General features: G+C 57.1%; 1 protein-coding gene across 1 annotated transcript; it reads left to right on the forward strand.

Annotated features, from left to right (window-relative positions):
- Positions 1 to 17,787: 17,787 nt before the first annotated feature.
- On the forward strand, positions 17,788 to 27,717 carry COL8A2 (collagen type VIII alpha 2 chain). Its single transcript, XM_041479386.1, has 2 exons — positions 17,788 to 17,962; positions 22,345 to 27,717. The coding sequence occupies exons 1-2, from the start codon at positions 17,788 to 17,790 to the stop codon at positions 24,264 to 24,266; spliced, it is 2,097 nt and encodes a 698-aa protein (XP_041335320.1). The 3' UTR covers positions 24,267 to 27,717.
- The last annotated feature ends 96 nt before the right edge of the window (positions 27,718 to 27,813 follow it).

Here is a 27,813-nt window from a genome sequence, read left to right on the forward strand (position 1 = left end):
TTCTCCCACGTTCTTGCAGGAGCATCCCAGGAGCAGGGACCCCATGGCTCCTGATGGCTGCTGCCCTCCTGCAGTGCTCCCGAGCTTGGCTGGGGGCTGCAGGTGGGAGATGGGTCCTAAAAAGGACCAAAGGTGGCAGTGTGAGGGTGTCTGCTGTCCCCTCAGCCCAGTGCTCCCATGGCCTCTGGCCCAGTGTCAGCCGAGTTCACAGAGCAAAGCTCCAGCTCACAGGCAGCAACTGCAGCCAAAATCTGCAGAGCAGCCAGGTCTGGTCTCTGTGACCTTCCCTGGGGCCGAGCCCATCCTGCTGGCCCATCTGGAGATGTTTGTCCTCAGAGGCTCTTCCAGGCGCCTCCATCCAGGACAGGGCTTGGCAGGGAGCAGTCAGGGAGGAGGACAACGACTCCAATGTCCACCTGCTGTGGATGCAGTGGCCGATGCAATGCCTTGCCCAGCTTGGCTGTTTTGCACCAAAAACCTGAGTCCTTATCTCTTGCAGCACTTCCAGCCCAAGTTCTGCCTTCCCCAGGCAGGATGTGGCCCCAGAAATTGCCCCAAACCAGCAGATTTCTGCAAACCTGCTGCACGCTGGAGCAGCCTGGCAATGCTGGACCCCTGGGACCTTGCAGTGCTCCTGTGCCTGCCCCACAGAGCTCTGGCTGTTGCTGAGAGCCTCTTTATTGTTCTGGTGGAGGGTTTTGTTTCACTGCTGCCTTCCAAGTTCCCAGGGATCTAAATTCTAAAGCAGGGTCTTGTAAAGAGCCCTGTCCAGATGGGCGAGATGATATTGCCATATCAGATGAGAACTATCCCTGTCTTTATCCACAGACAATGCAGCAGTGGGAGCAAACAAGGATAGAGCCTTTCTTCCGAGGCACATTAGCCAAATAAGAGCCTTCACTTTGTTTTGTGCCGAAACCTAAGGCCTTGAGGCCAGACCACCTCAGGGAACTGCCCCCATCGCTGCAGCCATGTGAGGATTTGCCCTTTTCCCCATTTTCCTGGCAGGGCAGGGCAGCAGGTCCTGCCCATCTCATTGCTGGGGTGTTCCCTGTCCTGTCAGAGTGGTGTCCCCAGGGCTGGGAAGGTCTCAGCAGCGCTGCAGGGTCTGGGCAGCACTGAGGCCTCTTCTGTCCTTGGATATCACAGAAGGTGGAAGATGATTTGGTTGTGCCCCATCATTTGTGGGATAGCTGAACCCACTCAGAAGAGTCAGGACAGCCGAGGCTGCTCCGTGCACTCACTTGTGGTGATGCACAAACCCTGCAGCCAATTCACCTGCTTTCAGATTTCATTACAAGACCCAGAATTCAGCCCAGGTTTGTTTTAAGAAGTTACCAGAGTCTGAGAGAGCCTGGGACTGATTTATGGCTTCCCATCAAAATCATGTGGTTTCACCACGAAACTTGGAAGCTCTGGCTGCATTTTTCCTTTGGAGATTTTGGCTTCGCTCCAGGGCTGGGAGTGTGAATCCAGGGTGTGCATCAGGGCTGGAGCATTCTGGTGCTGTGACTGAAATGGAGGAGATATGGATCACCAAGGAGAATATTTAATGTCAGGACAACACAGCCGTGGTTCTCAGGGAAGCACTGATAAGGCAGTGGGAGGCTTGGCACGGCACACAGCTGCAGCAGGTCCTTTGCTCTCACTGTAGCTTTCATTTCAACGCTCAACACTTATCACCCTCACATCCTGCTCAGTGTCAGCAGCCAGAGCAGCATCTCCTGAGCTGCTGTGTCCAGGCAGGCTGGGAAGTTCCACTGCCCTCCCTGATGCCCTCCTCTGGACTCGCAGGGTGAGCTGCCGGTGCCCACCAGGGTTAAATATGTGGGCTTTTGCCAGAGAAGCATATTTCCAGCCTCAAACATGCATTGTCAATGACTGCAGAAAGGTATTTCTCACTGCTCCGTGTACTGCGAGCCAGCGGACAAGAACAAGACGACTTTTATTGCTATTTCTTCATATTTCCTGATATTGCCAGTCTGGCACTCACAACCCACAGGCAGATCCTGCCCTGGGCCTGGGTTTGGATTACAGCAGCGATACCTTTGTCTTTGCTTTGCCTTTAATTTCAGATGCTTTGGGCCCTGTAGGGCTGAGCTGATAACCCTGGAGGGCAGAGCCCGCAGACCCAGGGCAGCTTGGGTCAAGGGCAGACCCCAAACCAGGCCCGTGCCCCGGCACACAGAATCATTAAGACTGGAAAAGCCCTTCAGGATCATCAAGTCCAACCTTCAAGCGAATACCCCATGCCCACTAAGCCGTGCTGTGAAGTGCCATGTCTGTTTTTTGAACACTTCCAGGGATTCTGACTCCATCACATCCCTGGGGAGCCTGTTCCACAGTTGGACCCAGGCCAACCCCCTGCCCCTCACAGCAAGCAGCTCAAGGACCCCAAAACCCAGTGATTGCCATGGGCCCACAGACCCCTGAGGGTCACATTGTGGGGGTCTCATCCTCTGGCTCATGGCAGTGCATGAAGAGAGGAAAAGAGGTTTGTGTTACATAAATAACAAGGTCAAACCCCGCGAGCTGCTCCTGCTGCGCGCGTCCTGCCGAGCATCCCCCGGCGCGGGGGCCAGCGGGACAGCGGAGTCGCTTCAGGGCTTGGGTGCCTTTATGGTTTCAATTTAATGGCTTTTTAAAGTCAAGATGAAAGGGAGAGGCGGGCAGGGCCGCAGCAGTTCCCCTGTCTGCATCCGAAGGAAACTGGTGGGGCCGTGCCGAGCCCCAGTGGCTCCGTGCCCGCTTCCCGATCCTCCGCTCGCTCCTTCCCACCGCCGGCACAGACACGTCCACACCACGAACAGACGCTGTCCCTGCCAGCACTGCGCCCTGCCGGGAAGTGCCAGCTCATGTGGCAGTGTGAGATGACCCCTCAAGGCCTGGTGCAGGACACTCAGGTGTCTGGCACTGCCCCGACAGCCTGGCACAGTCGGTGTCGATGGTTTCTTCCATTACACCTCCCATAGCCACTCATTAAAGACCACACGTGATGTGGTCATTGCCAAGCATCAGCTATGGGCCAGGACAAGACCCCAGCACTCCTCAAGCAGCCGTAAATTGAGCTGTACGAGGAGTCTGTAATTATTTTATGCCAAGCCTGGTATTTTCCTCCCCCCAGGGAAGCACTAGAGCGAACAAGAGCAGGCCTGTGCCAAACCATGCCCGGGCAGTGCTTTTATGAAATCTTGGGTTCGTCAGAATTAATTTCATTTAAAACATTCTTCTCGTTTTTCATAAAGCACAGCAAATCCACGGTACTTAGGGCAGGAATGCAGCCAGAGCGCTGCCGGGCAGGCGGTGAATTACCCGTGGCAGATGGGCCGTGACGGGGTCGCCCACGGCCCGGAGCCGGTCTCGGCTTCCTGGGGCATCCAGCTGGGAAGAGATGCTGCAGTGACCCTCTGGGGAACAGCCAGCATGGAGCTCCAGCAGTCCCAGGGGATGTGGGAGTCCAGGTGTTTGTCCCCAAAGCTCTGTGAAGGCTGTGGCTGTGGCTGTTCCCATCCCAAGTGCTGTCCCTGCACCTGTGGGATGGGGCATCACTGACTGCCTGCTTGAGTCCCCTGGCTGGTAGCTGCTGGCCCAGGGATGGAACCTGGTCCAAAACCTAAGCAAAACCGCTCAGATTGTCAATAATTCAAGTGATTTTTGGGGCTGGGGTACCTGATTGGGGCTGGGGGCTGAAGCAGTGTGGGGACAAGGGTTGGGAGCTGGTGCTCCTGCCCTGCATGAGAAGGTGTGAAGACCAGAGCCGTGGGAGAAACAAACCTCTGTCCACTACTGCTGGGACATGGCAGGGGCACCTTCCCAAAGGCAGGACCTCTGCAGGGCTGCTGCTGGAGGGCTCTTGGCTTGGGAGGGAGTTTAGTCCCTGGGGTCCAACCCCAGCAGGAGAAACAGCTCAAAAATTCCATAATTCTGGAGACCTGACCCACTGGGAAGGGGTGTAACTCCTCTCCCTTCAACCTTCCCCCTCCTGCAGCCTCCCAGAACAGGACCCAGATGAGCACCTCACTACTGTGTCCTCTTAGGATGCAAACAGGAGCTCGTGACCTTGGGTGACCCTGGGGCAATGAGAGGAGACATGGGACATCCCTGTGGGAGCTGGAAACCAGAAGGAACCAGCTGTTCCTGCTGCAGGCTGGGATCATCCCTGCCATGCTGGGAACCTTGTTTGCTCCAAACTTCCACCTCCTGCCAGGTCAGTGGGCTCCAGCCTGCCAGGCAGCTGGCAGGGGTGAGTAGGGGGATTAGAGGGTCTAGCAGGTGTGGACCCTCATCTTTCATCCTGCTGCAGGGAAATCCACGGCTCCATCTCCCCTGTTCCTGCACGAGCCCTGCCCTTTCCCCCCACGTGTGCGCTGCTGACTGGGATGGACTGGGAGATGGAACAGCGCTGGGGGCTGCACCATGGCCAGAGCCCTCCGAGCTCAGTTCTGGCTGGATGGCACCCCAGAGGAGTGGCCAGCAGCTGCAGCACTCGTGGCACAGCCATGAGTCGGGGGATCCGCGTGGCTCCGCAGCTTGCCGTGGAGCGTGAGAGCACAGGGCTGGGCGTGCTGTTTATTTTGGTTAAATTGAGTTTTCTCTGGGAGATTGGGGGGCGCGGGGGGCCTCCAGACAAGGGGCTTTTGTGAGCTGAGCTGCAAGCCGATCCCCTTTTGTGGTTTTGCTTTTTTGGATGATACAATTTGTTATTCCAAGAACTACCCAGCAAATGGACCCCATTAGCCGAGTCCCCAGAGCAGCTGGAGCTGGAGCTGGCGCTTGCAGTGCCTTTGTCTGCATCCACCTTGGGCCCACGAGGAGCACTGGGGCCATGGCACTGCTTTGCCCCTGGATGGTGCTGGGGGAGATGGAGGGGCAGGAGCTGCTGCCTCTCCTTGCTGGCTGTGCTGACAGGGCACCTTATGGGATTAGCCTGGGCTGGGACCAGCAGAAAGCACTGGGTTTGTTGAATTCCCTGTCGCACTCGTGTCCCTGGCACACACTGACAATAACCCAGTTGTTGCCACGCTGCTGGGGGCTGGAGCCAGTGCTGGGGCAATCCATCCATGGGCAGCCCTTTCGGCCCCTTGCACAGGGCTGGACCTCACCCTCACGCTTGATGGGAGCTGTGGGAATTCACATCCCTCTCTGCCTTTGGGCACGTATCCAGGGGCAGCCCTTTCGGTCCCTTGCACAGGGGTGACCTCACCCTCACGCTTGATGGGAGCTGTGGGAATTCACATCCCTCTCTGCCTTTGGGCACGAGCAGCATCCCCTGCACCAGGGGCAGCATTTGGGATCCCACTGGCATCCCCTCACCTGCTCCAAAGGGCTCTTGCACAGCCAGCACACAAAGGGCAGCTGCGTGAATGCCGTGGCAGCTCCAGTGCTGCTGGAGCCCGGCCCGGGGCCGTGGTGCCGGGGCACGGCCACCTCCGGCCACCTCCGGCCACCAGGGCCGGGCGCTCCAGCCGGAGCATCCTTGGCCCTCGGCACTGCCTCCCGCAGGGATGCTGCTGCCTCTGTTTGTCTTGGCTCCGATGGGTTTTTTCCTGCATGTGAGAGGCTGGAGCTGCGCAGGAGCCAGTGGGTTTATAAACAAAAGCGTCGGACACCTCTCTGGGTGGTGCTGAAAGCTCCTGAATTATCCCCCCCCGCCCTGACACAGGCCATGTGGCTGCTGCGTTCGGGACACACCCGCGGCTCTCCCCGCTTCCCGACCCCGTCCTGGCCGCTCTTGCACAGCCCCTGTGTCCCCCTGAAGTGCTGGGACACCCTGCCCTGGCCAGCTGGGATGTATCCCTGCTCCCACCAACCTCCTAACGGGAATGTTCCCTAGCCGTGGCTGGGCTCCACAGCGAGGACGGGTGTCCCGGCGCGGGAGCAGACACCAGCCCTGCCCGGAGATGGGTTTGCCACAGGGGCTGGGTGTGGGAGCATCCCTAGGGCACGATGTGTGCTGGCACCACAGAGGGGTCATTGCCTGCTGCCAGGTAGCCCCTTGGCCATCTCTGGTTGCTGAAGAACCGGGATGAGAGTGAACCTTGCCACTTTGCCTCCGTGCTGGTGCCGTGGCGCTGGGCTGGTGCGGGCAGCAGTGGCCGGAGGCCGTGGGACTGTCACCTCACCCTCCCTGGGCATTGCCTCTTGCCTTGCACGGCATTTGTTTCCATTGGCTCATCAGGGCCATGGTTTGGCCCTGGCAGAGCCCAGCGGGGGCCGTGGGAAGGGGCAGCCCTGACTTCCCAACAAAAGGAGCCCGGCAGTGGGCAGGAGACAGTGCCGGGAGCCAAGCGCAGGGGCAGGACCCGTGCAGGGCTCGGCGAAGCAGCCGCCTCCGCTCACCCTGCCCAGGGCACGGAGCCCCCGGTGCCTCCCTTGGGGCAGAGGCCAGCACAGATGGGGGTTCCTGGCGCCCAGCCCCGACCACAGCCCCCCTCCCACCGCGCCCCCGCCATTCCACCCAGGGCCTGACATTTCAACGTGCCGAGCCTTCGGAAAACAGCATTTTAATGCTCTTGCTGTAAAAGCGCTGGAAAATGTCCGTGGGCTTGTGCAGGAAGGCTCCCGGGAGCCGTGGGCGTGCCGGGCGCTGGCTGAGCCCTGCCGGGGCAGCTGGGGTGGGTGGGATCCTGTGGAGCCCCAGGTCTCTCTGACACCCCTGCAGTCACAGCCAGCTCTGCTCACCCCGGTGGGTCCTGTAGCAGGGGTGAGGCTGGGGCTGCCTGTCCCAGGAGGGTTCTGCAGCCACTCGAGGCACAGAGGGCACTGTCACCTCACCGTCCCCTGGCATTGCCTCCTGCCATCCCTGCCTCCAGAGCTTTTCCTGTGCTCTTCCCACACCAACTCCAGGATGAAGGCTGCAGGGTTCCTTGGACGTATTTTCTCTTCTGTTTCAGGTTGTTTTTTTTACAATTTTCCTCTAGAAAAAGGGGCTGAATAGGTCAGTTTAATTCTTCCCATATTTCGTTGCTGAGAAATGCCAGGCCAGTGTGGCAGAGTGGCACCTGCAGCAGATGCCCAGTGCCTGCCCAAACTGGGGCTGCCATGTGCCTGCCACTTCCTAGAAGGCAGCAGCATGCCCCAGGTTGGGTCTGATCCCTGAATCAGCTCTGATTCCCAGGTTTGGATCTTTTCCCGGCTCTGGGTCTGTCCCCAGGATCTGGGTCTGCAATTAACATGGGGAAATGATTGGCATAACACTTGGGGTCCCTTGGGCACAGTAACCATGCCAGCCCCCTCCTGAGCTCCTTGGCAGCCTCCTGGCACCTGTGCCCAAACAAGGGGGTGCCCTTGCCAAGGCAGGGGGTCCTGGCTGGGCTCAGCAGCGTGCCATGGCAGGAGGAGACCCTCTGGGCAGCCGGTCCCGAGTGGAGACTGAGGGAGGTTCCCACATGACACAGCCTGGAGGAGAGCTCGCAGTGAGCTGAGTGCTTTTCCAGCTCCAAGCCCAAACAAAAGGTTTTGTAATAAGTGTCTCCCTGTGCCCGGGTTCAGGGTCCGGCTTTGCGCCCCGGTGCTTCCGAGTGGGAACATTTGGATGTAGCAGATGGGAGCACAGGGGTGCAAAATCAGGGACTGACCCTAAGGGACCAAACTCCATCCCATTCTCTGTCCCCTGGGACACTGCAGGGACACAGAGACAGCCCTGAGCACCACTGCCTGCGTGTCCATCCAGGGCCAGTGTCTCTAACAGAAACAAATGAGTCCTACTAAGAAAATATTCCATATATTCTGCACTGCTTTCCACTGGTGCTGGAGCTCCAAGTCCCCAGTTTTGCTTGGCAAAGGGTCAATGGTAACAGCGACGCCCAAGGCAGATGCTCTGGAGCTCTGAAGGTCACTGGCTCCTCTGGGCCTTTCGTAGCCAGCTCAGAGCACTGCCTCAGCTTCTCCTTTCTCCATCCTGGGCCCAGAAGTGGTTTTTCCTCTGGGATGATCTGGCACACAGGAAATCCACACCATTTCCCTCTGGACTGCCCTGTCCAGGTGTGGTTGCTCTGCAGATGCTGCGTGCCCTGGGCAGGGCAGAGCTGCCCGATGGTGTCACACTGGGAGGAGAAGAGCAGTGGGGGATGAACACAATTTTGGGTGCAGTGGTCCAGGTAAGGGGATGGTCTGGATCCCTTTGAAGCAAATGCAATGGGATGCTCGATTGAACTGGAAATTTGGAGCTTGGAAAGGAAAGTGTGGCTTTGGGTCGTGGCACGTTGGTGCCAAGTGATACTGAAAGAGAGTTAATGACAGAGATGGTGCATGTGGGGACACTGAGTGGCACCTCGTGGTCCCCAGGACGTGTCACCCAGCTGTCCAGCAGTGCTGCTGCCTCTGCACGGGGTCCTGGAGCATGGGGGTTTGGTGCAATCCTCAGGAAAGCAGGGCCACTGGAATTCCCTGTGAGGCTGTTGACTCCAAGACAAAGGAAATGTGGAAACTTAAAAAAAAAAAAAAAAAAAAAAAAAAAAAAAATTTAACTGTGTGGCAGGCTGGAAACTGCAGGCTGTGCCCACTGGCACACAGATGGGAAGTTTCCCTACACCCTGGCTAGCACACATTGCACATTGGTTACAGCACTGCTCTTCCCTTTGAGATCAAAGCCGCATGCAGTTCATTATGACAATAAAAATTTTATCGTTTTAGCATTCAGTTTTCAACCATCCCATGTGTTAAACCCAAAAAAAAAGAAAAAAGGGAAATTAAAAAAAAAAAAAAAAAAAAAAAAAAAAAAAAGTAGAAATTTCAAATTGAAAAATCAAAGCAGCTGATTCAGCAATGGTGAAATATCTTGTGACAGCATCAGGCAAATTTTTTCCAAACAAAATTCTGGGAAAAAATCAGCTTGATTTTGCACAACCCACAACTGTCCCAATGGAAAGGCACATGGGGGTTGTCCATTGGGATGGGGGCATGGAGTCCCACGGTGCTGTGGGGCCCCAGGAGAGCAGCCTGGCAGAGAGGATGCCCCCTAAAATGGGGATTACAGGGCACAGGAAATCTGAAACCCAGCCAGGAGCACGAGGCTGTGCCAGACAGGAGCGTGGGATACGGGAGTGTCTTGTCAGAGTTTCCACTGGACACCTCGGGCTGGCTGGGGTGGCACATCAGCTCACAGAAATTAAATCAAATTAAATAACATAAATACTGCCTGAAACGTGCACTCCATCCCCATCCCTGGGTGTGGAAATAGGGAAGCAGCTGCACATGGCTGCCGTGCCAGGAGTGCTCCTTTATGGTGCATGGCCTTGGGGATGGGATGGGATGGGATGGGATGGGATGGGATGGGATGGGATGGGGATAGGGGATGAGGATGGGTATAGAAATGGTGAAGAGAGGGGGATGGCGAGGGGGTGGCGAGGGGATGGGGATAGGGGTGAGGATGAGGATGGGATGGGATGGGGTGAGGATGAGGATGGGATGGGGATGGGATGGGGATAGGAGTGAGGATGAGGATGGGTATAGAAACGGTGAAGAGAGGGGGATGGCGAGGGGGTGGCGAGGGGATGGGGAAGCCGATGCTGGCGCGGGGCCGCGATTTGCCGAGGCGGGGGCAGGAGCGAGGCACCGCCCCGGCAGGTGACCCCATCCCCCAGCGCCGCCCGCCAGCGAGGGACGCAGCCGAGGCTCCCGCTCCTGAAATTTATTTTAATGTAAACCTAGCTGTAAGGCAGCTTTTTCTCATTTTTAAACTATTTCATATCAATCCTTGGCCTGACATTTGTTTTCTTTGAGTGCGGTGGGGAGCGCGGTCGGCATTGCTGAGGATATCTCCTCTGGAATCTTGGCAGAGGCGGCTCCCTATCTTTGAAGAAACGGCAAATGCAAAACAGAAGGCCGATATTAGAGAAGCATAAACAATATTTTTCCCCCCCGTTAACCCCAGGAGAGGCGCTGGGGCCGGCTCGGCGACACGGCGGCGGGGGGACCCCGACCCTGCCGGCCACAGGGCACCTGCCCGGGCTGTCCCCCGGCCAGGACACCCCAGAACCGGCTGGTCCCGTCACCTGCGGCCACGCCGCTGTCCCCAAGGGCTGTGACCGACCCGGCGGGACAGGCAGCGGTGGCAGCCGGGAATGGCCACCCCGGGGGGGTTTGCAGTGCTTGGGGAGGGGCTGGTGGGGCCGGGGGTGCCCCAAGCAGGGTTTTGCCCTGTTGGGGTTCAGGAGCTGAGCTCTGGAGTCTCCCCCGGGAGATGCAGCTCCGGCGGTGAAGTGGGTGTCGCCGGGGTTTGTCAGAGGGGTTTTGTGGAGGATAAACGCGGGGAGGATGTGCGGCAGCGGGGCTGCCTGGGCGGGCAGGCACAGGGAGCAGTGCTGGCACCAGCCAGGCTCACCTGGGGGGTTGCTAAAAAGCTGGAAAAGGAGAGGAAATGGAGACCAAAGAACCCAACAAAACCAAGGAGACAGAATTTCAAACTCTGATGTTAAAATAAAATCACTGTTAGGCTAAACACTGCGAGGCAGGTTCCTGTCTGAGCAGCTGGGCAGGGATGGGGGATGTTCCTGTGTTTCAGACAGGAGGAGATGTTTTCACTGCAATTCACACATTTGCTGTCGTACCTGGGCAGGTGCTGAGGGAGGAGTGGAGAGCTCAGGTGAGAAAACCACAGGGTGGGGATGCTGTGCCAGGGACTGAGCTGCTGAGCAGTGGCAGCTGTCCTGGGGCACTGGGAGCCAGCTCAGGAGCTGCTGGCTCCATGCTGTCCCACTGCTCTGCAGCTTGTATTTACCGTGGTGCAAGGCCAGCACTCTTTTCCTTGGGAGCTCAGGTGCTGCTGCTGAGGCTCCTTGTTGCACCCAGAGCCACTGAGGGCTCCCCAAATGTTGTTATGGGCTCCCACTGCATCCCCCTTAGCAGGGATCCCCTTCCCGTGGGATGGATGGGCAGGGCTGGAACAGCCACAGTGCTGCTGCCCCACATGTCCCTGCCCCCCAAAGGAGCTGCCCTGAGCACCCTGCCCCAGAAGGCTCATGAAAATGAAACCAGTGACCCCAGCACGAGGCTGGAAGTTTAAATGTCTGCGGCTGATGGCCACTTGCCTGCAAATTCCCTGGGACGGGAGTCGCTCTCTGCGGGTCCCTCCAGGCTTAGCAGATTTCTTTGCAAAACACCCGTTGCCTTAGAAAATGTTATTTCTGCACAGGAGCAAGGTTGGTCTGACCTGCAGACCTCGGGAAAACTCCAACTGCTTCCCACTGCTCCCAGCAGGACTTACCTGTCCCTGGAGCAGGGCTGGCCCAGCCAGCACAGGGTCCCTGGAGAGTGATGCCCCGTGCTCCAGCAGCTCCCTGGGGCTCTCAGCCCCTCTCCTTCCTGTGGTGTCTGGGCAAATGCTCCACATCCCACACCAGGAGCCGGGCAGAAGCATCTGTGCTCGGTCAGGCCGTGAGCCTGGGTTCACAGAGCAGTTTGGACCCTGCACAGCCCCTGTGCAGTCCCCTGGAAAGGGGTTCCAGCCGAGGGGATGGAACCCTCCAAGACCCTCAGCACCCTCATCCCTACTGCAGCCCAGCTCTGGCCCTTGGCTGCTGCTCTGCTCCTCCAGCCCTCAGGGACAGCGTCACAGCTGCCCCCGGGCAGGCCACCATCCCACTGGGAAGAGGAGGAGGAGAGGAGGAGAGGGGAAGAAGAAGGGAAGAAAAAAATGAATCCCCACAAAAATGTCTTCATAACAGGAAACGTCTCATAAAATACCTGTGGTTTGGCATGTGTGATTCCACTGGTCAAACTATGCACCTGGCAGGGAACCCTGCTATTAATGCTGCAGCTCTGGTATTTCAGTGAGTGGAGGCTGGCGGGGGGGTGGGACTGGGAATTTGGGGTGCAGAAACTCCACTGGGGCCAGAGCAAGGGGGGACATGTCCCTTGGTCCCACTCACCTCCATGTTCGACTTCCCAGCTGTGCATCCCTGAGGGAATTGCAGCACCCAGGGATGCCGTGACCGGGCTGAGCCTTGCCCCAGGCAGGACCCGCTGTCCTGCAGCTCCGAGCCAGGGCTTTCCACCCAGAGCCGGGCCCCAGCCCGGGGGTCTCCGCCTGCCGCTCGGTGCCCACCCTGCTGCAGGGATGCCCTCAGCCCCGAGGCGGGCTGTGCCGTTTTGACAGCTCGAGGTGAGGGATTAAAGCCTGAGCCGTGACCTGCGGCTGCGCTCCCGGCACACACGCCCGGGGTCACTAATCCGCTCGGGCTGAGCCCTGACCCGGCGGCCGCGGGATCAAGTGGTGGCACCGCCCCTGGTGCTGGCATCGCTGCGGGACCCGGGACCGCGGCTCCGGGCAGCGTGAGCCGTGGGCAGCTTGCACCACGGCCGTGCCATGCCGTGCCGTGCTGTGCCACGATCTGCTAGGCTGTGCCATTCCGTACCACGCTGTACCACGCTGTACCATGCTGTACCATGCCATGCCGTGCCGTGCCGTGCCGTGCCGTGCCGTGCTGTGCCATGATCTGCTAGGCTGTGCCATTTCGTACCATGCTGTACCATGCCATGCCGTGCCGTGCTGTGCCATGCCATGCCATGATTGGCTGTGCCATGCCATACCATGCCGTACCACGCCGTACCACGCTATACCATTCTGTACCATGCTGTACCATGCCATGCCATGCCATGATTGGCTGTGCCATGCCATACCACACTGTACCATGCCATAGCATGCTGTACCACGCCGTACCACGCCATACCATGCTGTACCATCCTGTACCATGCCATGCCATGATTGGCTGTGCCATTCTGTACCATGCTGTACCACGCCGTACCACGCCGTACCATGCTGTACCATCCTGTACCATGCCATGCCATGATTGGCTGTGCCATGCCATACCACGCCGTACCATGCTGTACCATGCTGTACCATGCCGTACCATGCTGTACCATCCTGTACCATGCCATGCCATGATTGGCTGTGCCATGCCATACCACGCCATACCATGCTGTACCATGCCATGCCATGCCATGCCATGCCATGCCATGCCATGCCGTGCCTATCCCGCTCCGCTCAGGGCCAGGCGCGGGCACTGTGTGCAGGAGCAGGTCCCTGCAGATGGGGTGGGGTGTTTTTTCTTCGTCAAGGAAAATGTTTTCTTGTTCCCTGGGCTGCTGGCGGGCGAGGCTCCGGCTCCGGCTCCGGGTCCGGCAGCTCGTACAGCAGCCCTGGACGGGATCAGGTGTCACGCAGTTAAGGACAGGCTGGTGCCAAGTCTCCCCCGCGCTCCGGCGCTGCTCAGCCGAGCTGCTCCCTGATGCCTTTGGCTTTCGCAGCCCGGCCTGCGGAAACAACGTGCTGTTCTCCCTCTTCATAGCTCACTTTTCGTTTTTGACTCGGTTTATTATTATTTTTAAAGCATGTGTAGCGCAAAGCAAATCATCGACCTCCCGCTGGAGCCGGGCCAGCCCCGTGTTGGGCTTGGAAATCCTCCCTGCTTTATTTTTTATTGTAAATGACCGGAGGATGGAGCGGCTCGATGGGACACGGCGGCGGCCAAGCCCGCCTGCTCCAGCCCACCCACACTCCCGGCTGCTCCCGGTGCTTCCCTTTCCCGCATCCCCCCGCCCCGGGAGAGTGCGAGGTGCTTCCCACGGCTCCCCCCAGCCCGGGGCCAGCTTCTGCCACAGCTTCTTCCAGAGGTGGTGGCTGTGCCTCGTGATCCCAGAGCACAGAATGGGGACAGGCTCGGGCAGGGGGAAGAGGATGGGGACAGCAATGGGCACGGGGATGGGATGAGGCCTCACCGGTGAGCCTGGGCATGCAGTTGAAGTGCATCAAATTCCCCATCCTGCCTCATCCCCGAGCCCCTCTCTGGGGCTGGTGTGGCCCTGGGGTGGATGTGGGGCTGGAGCTGGGGTGAATGCCAGAAAGCACACGCTGTGCCCCAAACTGACCACGCTTTGATTGCCAGGTTTAAACAAGCTCCCCGTTGTGCCGACCTTCAGTCACAATGGCAGATCCCCCGTGGATCACATATATTGACTTAAAAAATAATTAGCCTCAAAGGGAGCAGGCGTGGGGCCGGCCAGGTCCTTCATTAATATTTAAGTAACAGGGGCCATAAATCAGCTGCAGCTCAGCCAACAGCCCTGGCCGTGTCCGTGGGGAAGCGGGGCCATGGTGTTCACAGGAACATTGCCCAGTCCACAGGCATGGGAGTGCTGACATGGGCTCTGTGGGGAGAGTGGGACAGTGTGGGGGGCAGCAGCCCTCTTCCACTGGGAATGGCCAGGAGCACACCAGGAACACGCTGGGAGCTCACCAGGCTGCCCAGCACAAGCCACGAGCGGTTCCGGAGCGACGGAGGCAGCACAGGCTGGTTGTTTTCCTGCAAGAACAAGGTGACATTTCTTGTCTCTTTTCTCATGGTTTAAGTGTGAGATTTTTTCCCTGTTCCCAGTGCTTTCATGGCGTGCCAAGGGTTTTTAACACGTCTGCTCGCCGCCTGCCAGGGGAGCCGACACTCGCACCGTCAGCGTGGCGGCGGCGGCTCTGAAGCCGTGCCAGGGGTCGGGGCCCTGCTCCCCCCAGAGCTGAGCAGTGTGGGGTTGCTGGGCCCCATCCTGCTCCAGCATCCCCAGAGAACAGCGTGGACCCCTCAAGTGCTGCCCCTGTTTGAACCCTCCTGGCTCAGCAGCTCTCGCTGGGCCTGGCTTGGCGTCAAGGGATGGTTTTGGTCGTACTGGAGTGTGCTGGGGGGGCTGGAGCTGCCTCTGAAGGACAGCAGCTCGGCTGGACAGTGCCCAGCCTGGTGGCTGCAGTGCCCAGGCAGAGTGGAGTGAGCCAGGAGGGGCTACAATTGGGACCCCCAAAGCATCTCCCTTGCTCCAAGTGGGAAAAAAATTAATCTCATGGGATTTCTGTTGGCCATACAAGAACAGGTTCTTGACCCCAGACCTCAGGAGGACGGGCAGGTGACCCCAGGAGGACGGGCAGGTGACCCCAGGAGGATGGGCAGGTGAGCCCTGTCTGTCTGTAGCCACCCCATACACAGGATGGATCTGCCACCATTCACGACCTGCCAGGCGAGAGGGGAGCATCGTGTGGCTGCTCCGTGTGATTAATTATCAGCTCATAACACAGGAGATTTCAAGCATGAAAGAGCCTCTCCACAAGCACGTTGTGCACACTTTATCCATCATATGAGACTCCAGATGTTTCCATTTTATTGTTATTAAATCACTGCCTGGAGAGTGCGGGTAGCAGGAGGCCTCCTGCCCCAGTGCCGGGCACGGCTGGGGGGGACAGCACAGCACCAGAGACCCCTTGTGTTGAGGGACACGAACCTGGGGGCTCAGGCCAGGCTCTGTTGCTCTGCAGAGACTGGGCTGTTGGAATGACCCAGCTGGATCAAGGGGGTGACAGAACACAGAGCAGGGAACTCAGTTTCACATCCAATACACAATGAAACCCTGGTCAGATTCCCTTGTCCTCCCTCTCCCTTCCCTCTGGCTCCGTTTTCCCTGCATCCCACATCTCTCTGAAGGCTGAGGTCTCACAGCAGGAGGATGCAGTGCCCAGCAGCAAGGGGCTGAACCACCCCAGGGTGCTGCTCCCATGGCAGCATCCTGAGAAAACAGCCCAGTGCAGGGGAGGAGCAGGGGTGAATCCAGCCCAGGTGGGAGAGGAGAGAGCTAGGAAGGGAGGGAGGTAGAGATGGAGGCACAGGGGTCATACCAGGTAAGGAAAACAAGTAAATAGCTGATTCAGGAGTTTGTTCTCCTCTTTTATTTAACAGAAACTGTATTTTTACAGCTGCAATCCCTTAGAATAGGATTCTTTTCCCCTTAAACAAATCCTTGTAAAATAATGCTTCATAAAAAGAAGCGTTCCTCTCCTCGACCCTGAAGACAGAAAAACAATAATGCCGGCGAGGCCCCGGCCGTGCTGCCAAGGAGGCCGGGGGTGGCTGTCACCCCTGTCCCTGGCAGTGCCACCCGACCCACAGCCACGGCTGCGGGTGTCCCAGTGGGAATGGCACCGCTCTGGGCTCTGGGCTCTGGTGGGATGGGCAGAGCAGAGCTCCTCTTCCAGCATCTGCCACAGCCACCTGCATCCTCACAGGGTCCACCGTGCTGCTAATGGCAGGGCCGTCCCTGTCCCCTCCAGCCCTCAGCTGACTCCCAGACCATTCTCCAGGCACAAGAGCAGCTGTCAAGGCTGCTTCATCCCTGGAGACTCCAAAAACCTGCCAAGCCCTTGTGGCATCAGGAACAATCCCATGCCAGGGCTCCCTGCTCCCTTGACTTAATTTGCTTTAATTTTATTTTAATTTGGGTTGTTTTTTCTCTAGGCTGCAGCCTTTTTTTTTTTTTTTTTTTTTCCACTGCTGCTTCAGCAAAAGCGATTCAGGAAATTCCGATGAAATCCCAGCATGCAGCAGCCCTGCCCCTGCTCCCTGGCAGGACAGGCCAGGAGCTTAATTCTCATTAATAACCACCACAGGTCAATTATTGCGAGGAGAAGGAAAAGCAGCAAAAAGCTCTTTGGTATCACATGTTGTTTAAGCTTCCGAAAATAAATGTTCATTGCAAATCAATCTGTTTGCAGCTCCGCACGTGGAGCTGACAGGGAGGGTTGCTGGAGGAAGAGAGTATTTATAAAGGGGTTTTATTTTAAATAAACAGGCACTTAAGGCTGAGGCTGCTGCTCCCATCCCTCGTCCTCCGCGCGAGTTCCCGGCGCTGCCCGCGAAGCGCCGCAGTTGAGCCACAAACACAGAAAGTCTCTGACTCCCACGTCGTGGGTTTGGCCCAGCACCCACTCGGGAGGCTCAGCACCCACTCAGGAGGTTCAGCACCCACTCGGGAGGCTCAGCACCCACTTGGGAGGCTCAGCACCCACTCAGGAGGCTCAGCACCCACTCAGGAGGCTCAGCACCCACTCAGGAGGCTCAGCACCCACATGGGGGGCTCAGCACCCACTCAGGAGGCTCAGCACCCACTCAGGAGGCCCAGCACCCACTCGGGAGGCTCAGCACCCACATGGGGGGCTCAGCACCCACTCAGGAGGCTCAGCACCCACTCAGGAGGCTCAGCACCCACTCAGGAGGCCCAGCACCCACTCGGGAGGCTCAGCACCCACTTGGGAGGCTCGGCACCCTTCCCTACTCCCAGGGAAGGCAGGGCTTGGCAGTGGCAGCCTGTGCCTCCAACAGGGGCCATGGCTCTTGTGAGACATCACTGGAGGGATGTCACAGCAGTGATGGGCTCGGTGAGCTGCAGGTCTCATCTGCATTTTTTCCCACCTCTTATATTTGTTAAAAATGCATAAGGGATGTGAGAGTTACCACAGACACTCAGGGCAGCTTCTGTAAGACTCCACTGGGCATCTCCATGGTTGGTTACAGTGCAAGATGAGGGAAGAGCCTCGAGCTGTGCCAGGGGAGGTTCAGGTTGGATACCAGAAAGAATTTCTCTTTGGAAAAGGATGTCAGGCATTGGAAGGGGCTGCCCAGGGAAGTGATGGAATCCCAATCCCTGGAGGTGTCTGAGGAACAACTGGATGTGGCACTCAGTGCTCTGGGCTAGTGACAAGGTGGGGATCAGCCACAGGTTGGCCTCAATGGTCTTGGAGGTCCTTTCCAACCTCAGTGATTCTGGGATTCTATTCTATAAACTGTATTTACCCTGCATCTCCCAGCTGTGGTGTGTCGGGAAGGGCAGCACGTTCAGGATATCTGCTCCACAAAAAGGCAAATTCAAGGGAGTCCCGCTCCCACGGGGATCATTCCCAGGCTCCCAGCTGGGAAGTGAGGTGGGGGTGTGTACCCAATGTCGCTGTTCTTTGTCTGCAGGAGCCGTGGGAGCAGGATGCTGCCGGACGTCGCGGCGCTGCTGGTGATGCTGGGCACGATGGTGATGGTGATGGGCCCTGGCTCGGCGGCGGGAGGCGGCGTGGGGGGCTACGCTCAAGTCAAGTACATGCAGCCCATGGTGAAGGGACCCCTGGGACCCCCGTTCCGTGAAGGCAAAGGGCAGTACCTGGGTAAGGGATGCACGCTGTGGGACTGTGCGAGGACACGGGGCAGTGGGAAGGGGACACGGCACCTCACAGTCATTGGGCACTTGTCACGCTCCACCCTTCAGGCTCCTGGAAGCCACCTGGCACAGCTCAGGGTGCTGCTGTCCAAAACACTTGGCCAAGCATGACCAGGTCATTTGGGTCTTTAACTCAGTGCAAAAGGACAGGGTGGACACGGGTAGAGGCTCAGCAGGGAAGTGAAGCCCTTTGCTGGGGATGGGAGGGCACCTTGGTCTGGGAGCCAGGGGACGCAGGGGACCCTCCAGCCTCTGGCTCCTGCCCTCCTGCCCATCCCCAGCAGCAGGAGGCACAGAAGCCCCAGCACTCGCCGTCTCTGCTTCTCCCCGCTGTTAAACCTGAGCTGTCCTGGCAAGGCTTTTTTCACTCCTCCACCTATTCCGTTTCCCTGTCTGCATTTTGCACCAGCTGGGAAAGGAAAGAGTGCCAAGGCTGGAACTGAGACTCAGCCTGGCAAGGGAAGAGCAGGAGAGAGACATTTCTCTCTCGGAGAGCAGCGACAGAAACTCCAGACGTGTTAAATCACTCCCCACTGAGTGATGTGCACCCAGAGGGGCAGAGGCACCAGGGCCATTGCTCTGCACAGCTGGGACTCCAGCACCCCCAGCCTTCTGTAATCCCCTGTCCCAGCTGCCCTTCCTGCACCCACCCCAGTGCTGGCACCACTACGGGATGGGGCACTGTTGGGCTCGGGTATCCAGACCTGCCAGGTCAGTGCTTGGCCCTTGGGAAGAGCCACCGGAGCCTCCCCATGGGTTGTCACAGACCTGGACCCTCCCAGGAGCTGAAGTCTTGGCTCTGGGAGAAGAAACTGGAGAAGGCTGGGCCACCGGTGGCTGATTTACTGGAGGGCTGAATGGCTTATCAGGAGTTCAGCCCAGCACATGTGTCAGAAAACATACAGCAAAACCTGGAGCCGAAGTGTGCTACAAGCCCCCCCGTCCCTGCCCCCTTCCCAGCTGTTGTAAAGCTGCTCCCTGAATCCCAGCCAGAGCCAAAACCTTCCAGCGTAGCACAGGAACACTTCAGCTGCTGGTGGGACTGGATTCAAATCTCTTCCTGCTGTTCTCCCTTCTTTTTTCCCTTCTTCCTATGCATGGGAGTGTCTTGCATTGCCTCTGAGCAATGCTGCCTATGGTGGGGACAGCAGAGAGTGTGCCAGGCTGGGCCAAGGAGGGGTTTGGACAAGCTCTACCAGGTTAGACCAGGCTGAGGGGACACTGGGGCACGGCAGAGCACAGAAGTCCCCTGGACATTACTCCTCTAAAACCCTTGGGAAGGAGAGGACAGGTGGGGGACAGGAGAGAGGGACACAGGGACAGCTGCAGCCCGAGCCACCGGCTGTGGGGCCGCACAGAGGCAGCTGGGGAAGCCGGTGCCTCCTGGATCCCACCGAGCTCCCATCTCTGCTTAACCTCTAATTTGGCAAGGAAAATCCCTGCTGGCCTTCTGCCCTGCTCGGGGAGCTCAGCTGACTGGCCGCGACGGCGCAGGGCTGTGCCGTGCCCCTGCGGGTTACCCCGACCGGGGGGAGCTCTGCGGGGCCCCCGGGCTGCCCCAGCCTGCCCGCGGGGCTGGGACCCCCGGCTGGGGGCGGGGGGTTCCCTCCAGCCTCCAGGTGCCATCTGGTGAGTGACAGGTTTCCTCAGGGTGCCAGACACCTTTTCTTGCTCAGAATTAGCTGCCCCAGAGCACAGAGGGAGCTCAGGGGAGGAGATGCTGCTAAATGCTGAAATGCTCGGAACATTGAAGCAGAGATTTGCACATTGGGGGTTTATTTTGGCTTAATTTAAACCATGTCAGTGGCTCTGCAGACAGGTAAACCCACGAGTGAGTGCTGTGCTGGGGCACCCACTGCTGGGAGACACTATGAGAGGTGCTAAAACACTGATCCCACACAACATCCCTGTGAGCCTGTGAAACTCTCTCACGAGACAGGGCTTGGCAGCAGCTCTGGAACAAGCTCAGCCAGGCTCCGCCACAGAGCAGCCAACCTCTCCTTCCTGCAGTGTCATCTGGCCGTGCTGGCCAGACCCACTGCTGGCTGCTCATGGCTGGGAACCACTTCCCATCCTGCTGGATTATTCCTCTGCTGGCCGCTCTGCGCTGCTGGGTCCCTTCTGCAGGCAGGAGGGGTCCTTACTGGGATGGACACAGCTCCAGAGGGGCTGCAGCACCCACCTGGCCGTGCCCATGCTCCTCGGGAGGTGGGATGCTCCGTGGTGCCCGGGTGGGAGCTCCCAGGGGTCATTCCTGCCCTGTCCCCCTCCCGCTGCCCCAGCTGGCTCTGTTAACACTCACGGCAGCTCAGTTCATGCGCTGAGGGGAGCACAGAACCCCACGCTGGTGCTGCAGAGCTCCGAGACATGTGTCTGTGGTAAGACATGGGCTTTTGAAATCGGACACCAGTGGGGCTGCAGTGTCCCAGTTTCTCTCCGCTGACGGCCCCGGTTTGGTTTTCCCGTCTGCTTTTTTGGCCGCCTGCAAGCTGGCAGCTCCCGCCTGGCGTTTCTCTCCACTGCCTTGTGTGAGAGAGAGTGTGTGTGTGCTTTTTCCTTCCTTCGTGGGCTCAGCTGTAGATCCTTGTTCTGATTCCATGCAAAATGACCTAGAAAACTAATTCATTTCAAACCATAGCAAGAAAATTAAAAATTAAAAAGAAAAAGTGGGGGGAGAAAACACATTGAAATCATTTACTGGAGAATTTTTTTCCAGAATCCAAACCCCAGAAGTAGTGCAGCACTGCACAGCTCCCTTGCCCTCTTTTCCACACCATTTTCCTGGGTGAAGAGCAGAAGTTTGCATAAATCCAGTGGCAGTGTCCTGACAGACAAGTATTTCCTTCATCAAGAGAGCCAAGTGACCACAGCTACAGCTGAGGACGTGGGCCAGGCTTTGATTTATAGATAAACTCTAAAAATGTTTCCATTACCCAAGGAAAACACAGTGGCACCAGGCTGGGAAGGGCCAGAGCTAATTGCTGTGTTCAGGGCAGGCACAGCCACCTCTGATGCTCCGGGAGCTGTGCCTGCTGCTGCCACAGTTATTCTTTTCACGTGTCTCAAATCTCCCATAAGCTTTTCCCGTTGACTGAGGAAATCTCCGTGCTGGCGGATCCCAGCACCACGTGTGTCCGTGCTCCCAAAGCCCAGCTTGGCTCACTGAAGGGGCCAGACTGGCAGACCTTGTATCCTGCTCCCACCCCAGGCAGGATCCATCCCCATCCCAGGAACTTGTCTATATAGAGCTATTCCCAACTGGAATGATCTCCCTCGGGCAGATTTGATTTAAATTCACCCAAGATGTCATAGCCCTTTCCTCTGCCTTTAGCATTTCTCATCATTGTTGCGTATGGGTGACTGTCGAGTATTTCCTTAATTTCAAACTGCCCAAAAAAGTGTTTGTCAGATTTATTCTTTCTCACCCTTTCCTGGTGTCACGTGGGAGGTGACACCCTGCCTGGGCCAGCCTCGAGGAGTTATTTATGCTCACGTCTGTGCTTTCCATGCTGAGCTGTGGTGGGTATGTCATCTGCCTCTCCTTGCCTTTGGAGTCTCTCAGCCCATTAGTTTCTTTCTTATATCCGTTTGCAAAAGACCTCAATAAATTCTTGAAATGTCAAGTGGTTGCGGCCTATTCCCAGCTGGGCTGACTCATTTGGACAGAGCTGAGGCTGCATTTCCCTCCCAGCTCTTGGCTTCTCTTCCATCCCCAGAGCTTTTTTGCTTTTTGGTTTTTCTCTGCCTTGCTGGACTCGGGAGCTGTGCCAGCAAGCACTGTAGGCATGGCCTAACCCATACATCCATCGCCTCCTCAGGCTCTGGAGTACATGTCCAAGAGTTTTCTTTTTAATCCAAAAGGATTAAAGGTCTCCCAAGGCCCTGGACTCGTGGGACGGGGTGAGGGATTATCCTCAGTCTTGGCTCACACTGTCGCCATCCTCTCAGCTGAGCCCAGGCAGGAACAACTGAATCCCACGGTGCTTTCGAGGCCGCTGGGAAGCGAGGCAGCAGGAGGTTTGAATCCAGCTCCAAACCCACCCTGCAGTAACTCTTCACAAAACAGCCCTGCCAGAGCTGACAGCAAGCGCTGGTACCTTCCATGGTGTCACCTGGCATCATGGAGGGATGTGAAGCTGGAATGAGAACTCTGGGCTTTGGCCTTGCCTCAGGACACCCCTCAGATGTGCAGGAAGCTGCTGTGGCCATGTTCCAGTGGAAGGGTCTCCTTTCAAGCCCAGTCCAGGCCACTCAGAGACTCCAACATCCCAAGGACACTCCTTGCCCACGGCCAGCTCTAGTGACACTCTGTGTCTCCTCTCTCCACAGACATGCCGCCACTGCTGCCCATGGACCTCAAAGGCGAGCCAGGACCGCCAGGGAAGCCTGGCCCCCGTGGACCTCCCGGGCCCCCCGGCTACCCGGGCAAACCGGGCACAGGGAAGCCGGGAATGCACGGCCAGCCTGGGCCTGCTGGGCCCCCTGGCTTCTCGGGCATTGGGAAACCCGGCATCCCAGGACTCCCCGGGAAGGCGGGTATGAAAGGGATGCCCGGAGCCAAGGGCGAGCCTGGCATGCGTGGGGAGCAAGGGCCGAGGGGACTTCCCGGCCCGCCGGGGCTGCCCGGGCCAGCCGGCCTCTCTGTCAATGGGAAGCCGGGTCCCCAGGGCGGTCCCGGCCTGCCCGGGTTTCGGGGAGAGCCTGGCCCGAAAGGAGAGCCGGGTCCCCGCGGAGAACGAGGGATGAAGGGTGAAAACGGCGTGGGGAAGCCAGGCTTACCGGGGCCCCGGGGGAACGGGGGCCCTCCCGGCCCCGCGGGGCCCCCGGGGCCCGCCGGCGTTGGGAAGCCTGGCCTCGACGGGCTGCCGGGAGCGCCCGGGGACAAAGGCGACATGGGTCCCCCGGGCGGGCCGGGTATCACCGGGGAGCCCGGCCCTGTGGGGCCGCGGGGACCCCCCGGGATCGATGGAATCGGTGTCCCGGGCGCCGCGGGGGTGCCGGGGATACAGGGCCCCATGGGACCGAAGGGAGAGCCCGGGATCCGCGGCCTCCCTGGCCTGCCCGGCCCCACGGGCTATGGGAAGCCAGGCATGCCCGGCCTGAAAGGAGACCGCGGGCAGCCCGGGGCACAGGGAGCCATCGGCGATAAGGGGGAGCCCGGCGTTGATGGGGAGCCGGGCGAGCCAGGCCCTGCCGGCATCATCGGCCCGCCGGGCCCGCCGGGGTCCATGGGGCTGCCGGGCAAGCACGGGCTGCCCGGCCCCAAGGGGGACGTGGGGCCAAGCGGGCCCCCGGGAATGCCGGGGATACGCGGCGACCAGGGCCCGCATGGCTTCGCAGGGAAGCCGGGGGTGCCGGGAGAAAGGGGCCTGCCCGGGTCACTGGGACCTCCCGGCCCAACGGGCCCCAAAGGTGAACCGGGGTTCATCGGCCTTCCGGGGGTGCCTGGATTAACGGGCGGCCCCGGACCCAAAGGGGACGGTGGGATCCCGGGGCAGCCGGGGCTGAGGGGCCCCTCCGGCATCCCGGGACTGCAAGGACCTGCTGGTCCCATGGGGCCTCAGGGGTTACCAGGCCTGAAAGGGGAGCCTGGACTCCCTGGCATTCCCGGCGAAGGGAAGACTGGTGAGCCTGGCATGGCCGGACCCATCGGCCCACCTGGAATGCCGGGAACACCAGGGCTGAACGGGCCACCAGGCCCACCGGGGCCACCTGGGCCACCAGGAGCGCCAGGAGTGCTGGACGAGACGGGCATCGCGGGGCTGCACCTGCCCGACGGCGGCGTGGAGGGAGCTGTGCTGGGCAATGGGAAGCCGGGCAAGCCACAGTACGGCCGAGGAGAGCTCGCTGCCCGCATCGCGCCGGCCTTCACTGCCATCCTCACCTCCCCCTTCCCCGCATCCGGCATGCCCGTCAAGTTTGACCGGACCTTGTACAACGGGCACAACGGCTACAACCCGGTCACCGGGATCTTCACCTGCCCCATATCCGGAATCTACTACTTTGCCTACCACGTGCACGTCAAAGGGACCAACGTTTGGGTGGCCCTGTATAAGAACAACGTGCCAGCCACCTACACCTACGATGAGTACAAAAAGGGGTACCTGGACCAGGCCTCGGGCAGTGCCGTGCTTGAACTCAAGGAGAACGACCAGGTCTGGGTACAGATGCCCTCGGACCAGGCCAATGGGCTGTACTCCACGGAATACATTCACTCCTCCTTCTCCGGGTTCTTGCTCTGCCCCACATAACAGCCGTTGGGCTTCCTTTTCACTCACTTTAGCCATAAACTTTTTTTTTTTTTTGATAAAAAAGTGTTTAAAAATTAATACAAAAAAGAAAAATCACTGGGAAGAACGCGCAAGACATTGTCATGGGACCTTGCTTCACGCTGTTTGATCCATGAGTCAAGAGGGTAATCGGGAAGGAGACATCTATCCATCTATCTTTCTTTTTTTGGGGGAGGGAGAAGGGAGGGAGGGGAGCAACTTCCTCAGCAAAGCATATTTGGAATAAGTACCCCAGTGACTGGACATCAAACACAGGAACACGCTTGGGATGGCAAGAATCTGGCTCTGTGATCCAGAGAGGAAGACCAGACCCCCATGGTCTGTATCAAGTGCCCTCATTTCCCATTTGGAATGCTCGATAAATAATTCCAGCTGTGTCATGGTGATGTGTTGGTAACCAATGCAGGGTCCCAGGCACTTACACAAACCCGTACAGCAGCAGGGATCCATGCTGGATTGAGAAATTTCCTTCCAAACCATCAGATGCCCAAGTTCCAGGCTTGCTGACGCCTGTTTTTCCAGACTGTGCTTTGGGGCAGTCTGTCCGATTCACTCCAGATTCAGTGTGGTTGGATTTATAATCCTAAAGAGTGGAACACTTTGCATAAGCACCTTCTTCTAAGAAGTAAATATTATTTTTAACCCTCCCCCCCAGCACCTTTAGGAATAAAATCATCCAGGCACTGGTACCTGGGAGGATGCCGTGACCGGTTCCAAAGGCGGTGAGGGAAGCTGGGACCCCCGTGATGAACAACGATCTGCTCTCTTCATTCACCTGCTGGGAAGTCCAAGGGCTGGTCCTGTCCTGTCTGTCTCTGCAGCCCAAAGACTTGCTTGGCCTCAGGAGTATCTCTGCCCACACAAGGATGGCAGTGCAAGCCCAGCTCACGGTGCTGCCAGCTGGTGTGACATAAGGAAGTGCCACTGATGGACAACTTGCTTTTCCTGTCTCACTATTCTGGGATGTGTGAACTCTTGCATTGGTGTCTCCCCTCTCCCTGGGGATCTTGGAATTCAGAAAAAATAGTGCTGGTTGTAACTTTCCACGCAGTGATTTCACCACGGTGCTATGACCCATATAAGAACATCACTTACAAGTGTAGTGCAATACCTGTGAGAGGGCACCAGCCCCGGGGCCACTCTGTGACTTAGGTTAAAGAAATCAACATTTGCCTGTTGTTACCACTTTGTCTCTCTAATGCTTGGAGCATTACTGACCTGAGCATGAGCTGCAGGGCTCTGGGCCAGGCATGATGGCACTGCCCCACACAGATCCTGTGGCTTTGCAGGTTTTCTCACACAGTAGAACAGTCACTGCCATTTCCAGGACAGGGATGCTGCTCATCCCAGGCCAGGAGCATGCTGCTGAAGTCAATCCATGTGCATATCCCACTGCATGTCCTTCTGCAAAGGCACATCCCTGAGAAATAGCAACAAATTTGGTCACCAGCTCTGACCTTTGCATTTTCCCAAAGCCTGTTTGATGGCCAAAGAAACGTAGCAAGACTGGGACTGGGCTTGTTTTCAGATGGACTCTATGAGATATTTAAACAACTTTTCTTTTCCTATTTTTGTTTTGCTTGTTTGTTTTCTCCTCAAGCCTGTCCTGTGTTTCTGCCTCTTGCCATTCAGGCCTTCCTTTTAAAAACTCACTTATCCCTGAAATTAAGAAACACAAGAAGGAAATTTGCAGTTGGAAGGCCAGTGCTCTGGGCACTGCCTCTTGGGACTGTGTGTCCCCTCCCTGGGATCTTTTCCCTGTAAATTTCTCTCCTTAAAGCTGCAAGTTTCATGCAGAGAAGAAACTGCTCAAGCTGGAAGGTGTCTGATCCCACTGGACATTTTTAACTCCTGAGGATGTGGTCAGGACCATTTGGGTTGTGATCCTAACAGGTTATTTCCCAGCAGGAACAGTCCCTTAAATTAAAAGTGGAAGCTCAGATGATTTTTCCAAGCCCAGGTTTGGTAGGAGAGGATGCTGGGAGGGGACTTGTCTCCTTTCCTGTGGAGAATAGACGGATTTGAGCTGGTCCAGCCTCGTGCAGGGCCAGGAGCTGCCACACCTGGTGGGAGCTTCATCCTGCTCCTCAAAGCAACTTATTTATACTGTGCCTAATCTACAGCCCATCTCTTGTTCTGTTCTGCTTCATTCCAAACTTCTTGTTCGAGCTGGCAAAAAGCAACGACCAAACTCTTCACTGTAGCCACCCCCAGTTTAAGTTTGTGCTGTAGATACTGTTTTGTAATTCCACTTTCCTATCACGTGCAGAGCAAACCCATAATCACCCCTTGCAGCTATTTAACCTCTTACATTTACACACTAATGGAAAGCAAAGATATTACACGCACATAGTTAGGCTAAAAAAAAAACGATGCACAGGATGAGGGAGGCTGTTCACTCTCCAGAAGGATTTTTTTTTTCTGGAATACTGAGTACATATTAGCCAGCAGAAAGGATTATTTTCTGTCGTGTGTGTGAGCGCGTGGGATTTTGGTTTCAATCACAAGAATAAAAAAGGTTGGGTTGGATGAGGTATGTCTATTTTTAATGCTGAAAACTGCATTACAATGTGCATTTTTATATACAAATTCTTACTATTTTTTTTAAATTTGCCTCTAGTATCTTCATTTCTAACCTAGTATATAGAGGTTTTTAGTTTTGTAAATACTTATTACATGCACTGTCCTAGTAAAAGTTGGTTTAAAATGCACTCTTTGTGACCCAAAACTGACCTGCTCTTCACAACTAAAACTGCAGTACTTGATTGTATTGACAAACATCAATAAAACTTATTGTATAGAGGTGGGCTCAGCTGTACTTTGTCCTGGTCTTGCTCTGTCTCATACAGTTCTCTTACACTCTATTTCCACCTCAAATGATCTCACTCATTCCCAGCAGATTCCCTAACTGATATCCTTATGTAAAAAGTTATTGCATGTTTCTTGTGATTAAGGAAAAGACTCCTGTCTCCAGAAATTCAGTTTCAGAAAAGGTTGCAACCCAGATCCTTCCAGCCTGATGATTATTAATTTCAGGGACTCAAGTTGAAGTCTTAGGGATTTCCCTTTCCCTTCCGTGTGGTTTTTTTTTCCATGATTTCTTTATCCTACATCACACACCTTGTGCACAGCCAGCCTCAATCCTGAGTGAGTCAGGAACACTCAGGGCTGGTGAATCACTTGCAAAGCACCTTCACAGTCCCAAGATAAGAAAATGTGTTTTCCCACCTGATCGCAGCTGGCAGAGGTGAAACATTTCCAGGAAAGCTTGGCTGACACACAGGCACCTTCAAAAGCTCATTCCAAGGAGCAAGCCATCCTCCTGCTGCCATTCACGAGGCTCCCAGTGAATTCCCTGGTCTCTGCATCATCATCACATGCTGGATTCCAGCACCTGAACTCCTTCCACAGGCAGAGAAGGAAAAGGGGCCTTTCCAAAGGCCCTCCCTGCAGTGCCCAGTGTGAACTCACCCTTGGACCAAGAACCACTCCTGCTCCTCTTGGTACT

The sequence above is a fragment of the Pyrgilauda ruficollis genome, unplaced genomic scaffold, assembly GCF_017590135.1.
Source record: "Pyrgilauda ruficollis isolate IOZ18807 unplaced genomic scaffold, ASM1759013v1 scaffold48, whole genome shotgun sequence".
NCBI classification, from domain to species: domain Eukaryota; kingdom Metazoa; phylum Chordata; class Aves; order Passeriformes; family Passeridae; genus Pyrgilauda; species Pyrgilauda ruficollis.

Coding starts and splice junctions, on each gene's coding strand:
- COL8A2 (XM_041479386.1), top strand. CDS start 17,788: ATGCTGCCGGACGTCGCGGCGCTGCTGGTGATGCTGGGCACGATGGTG. Junction 17,963..22,344: donor AGGCAAAGGGCAGTACCTGG/GTAAGGGATGCA, acceptor CTCTCTCCACAG/ACATGCCGCCACTGCTGCCC.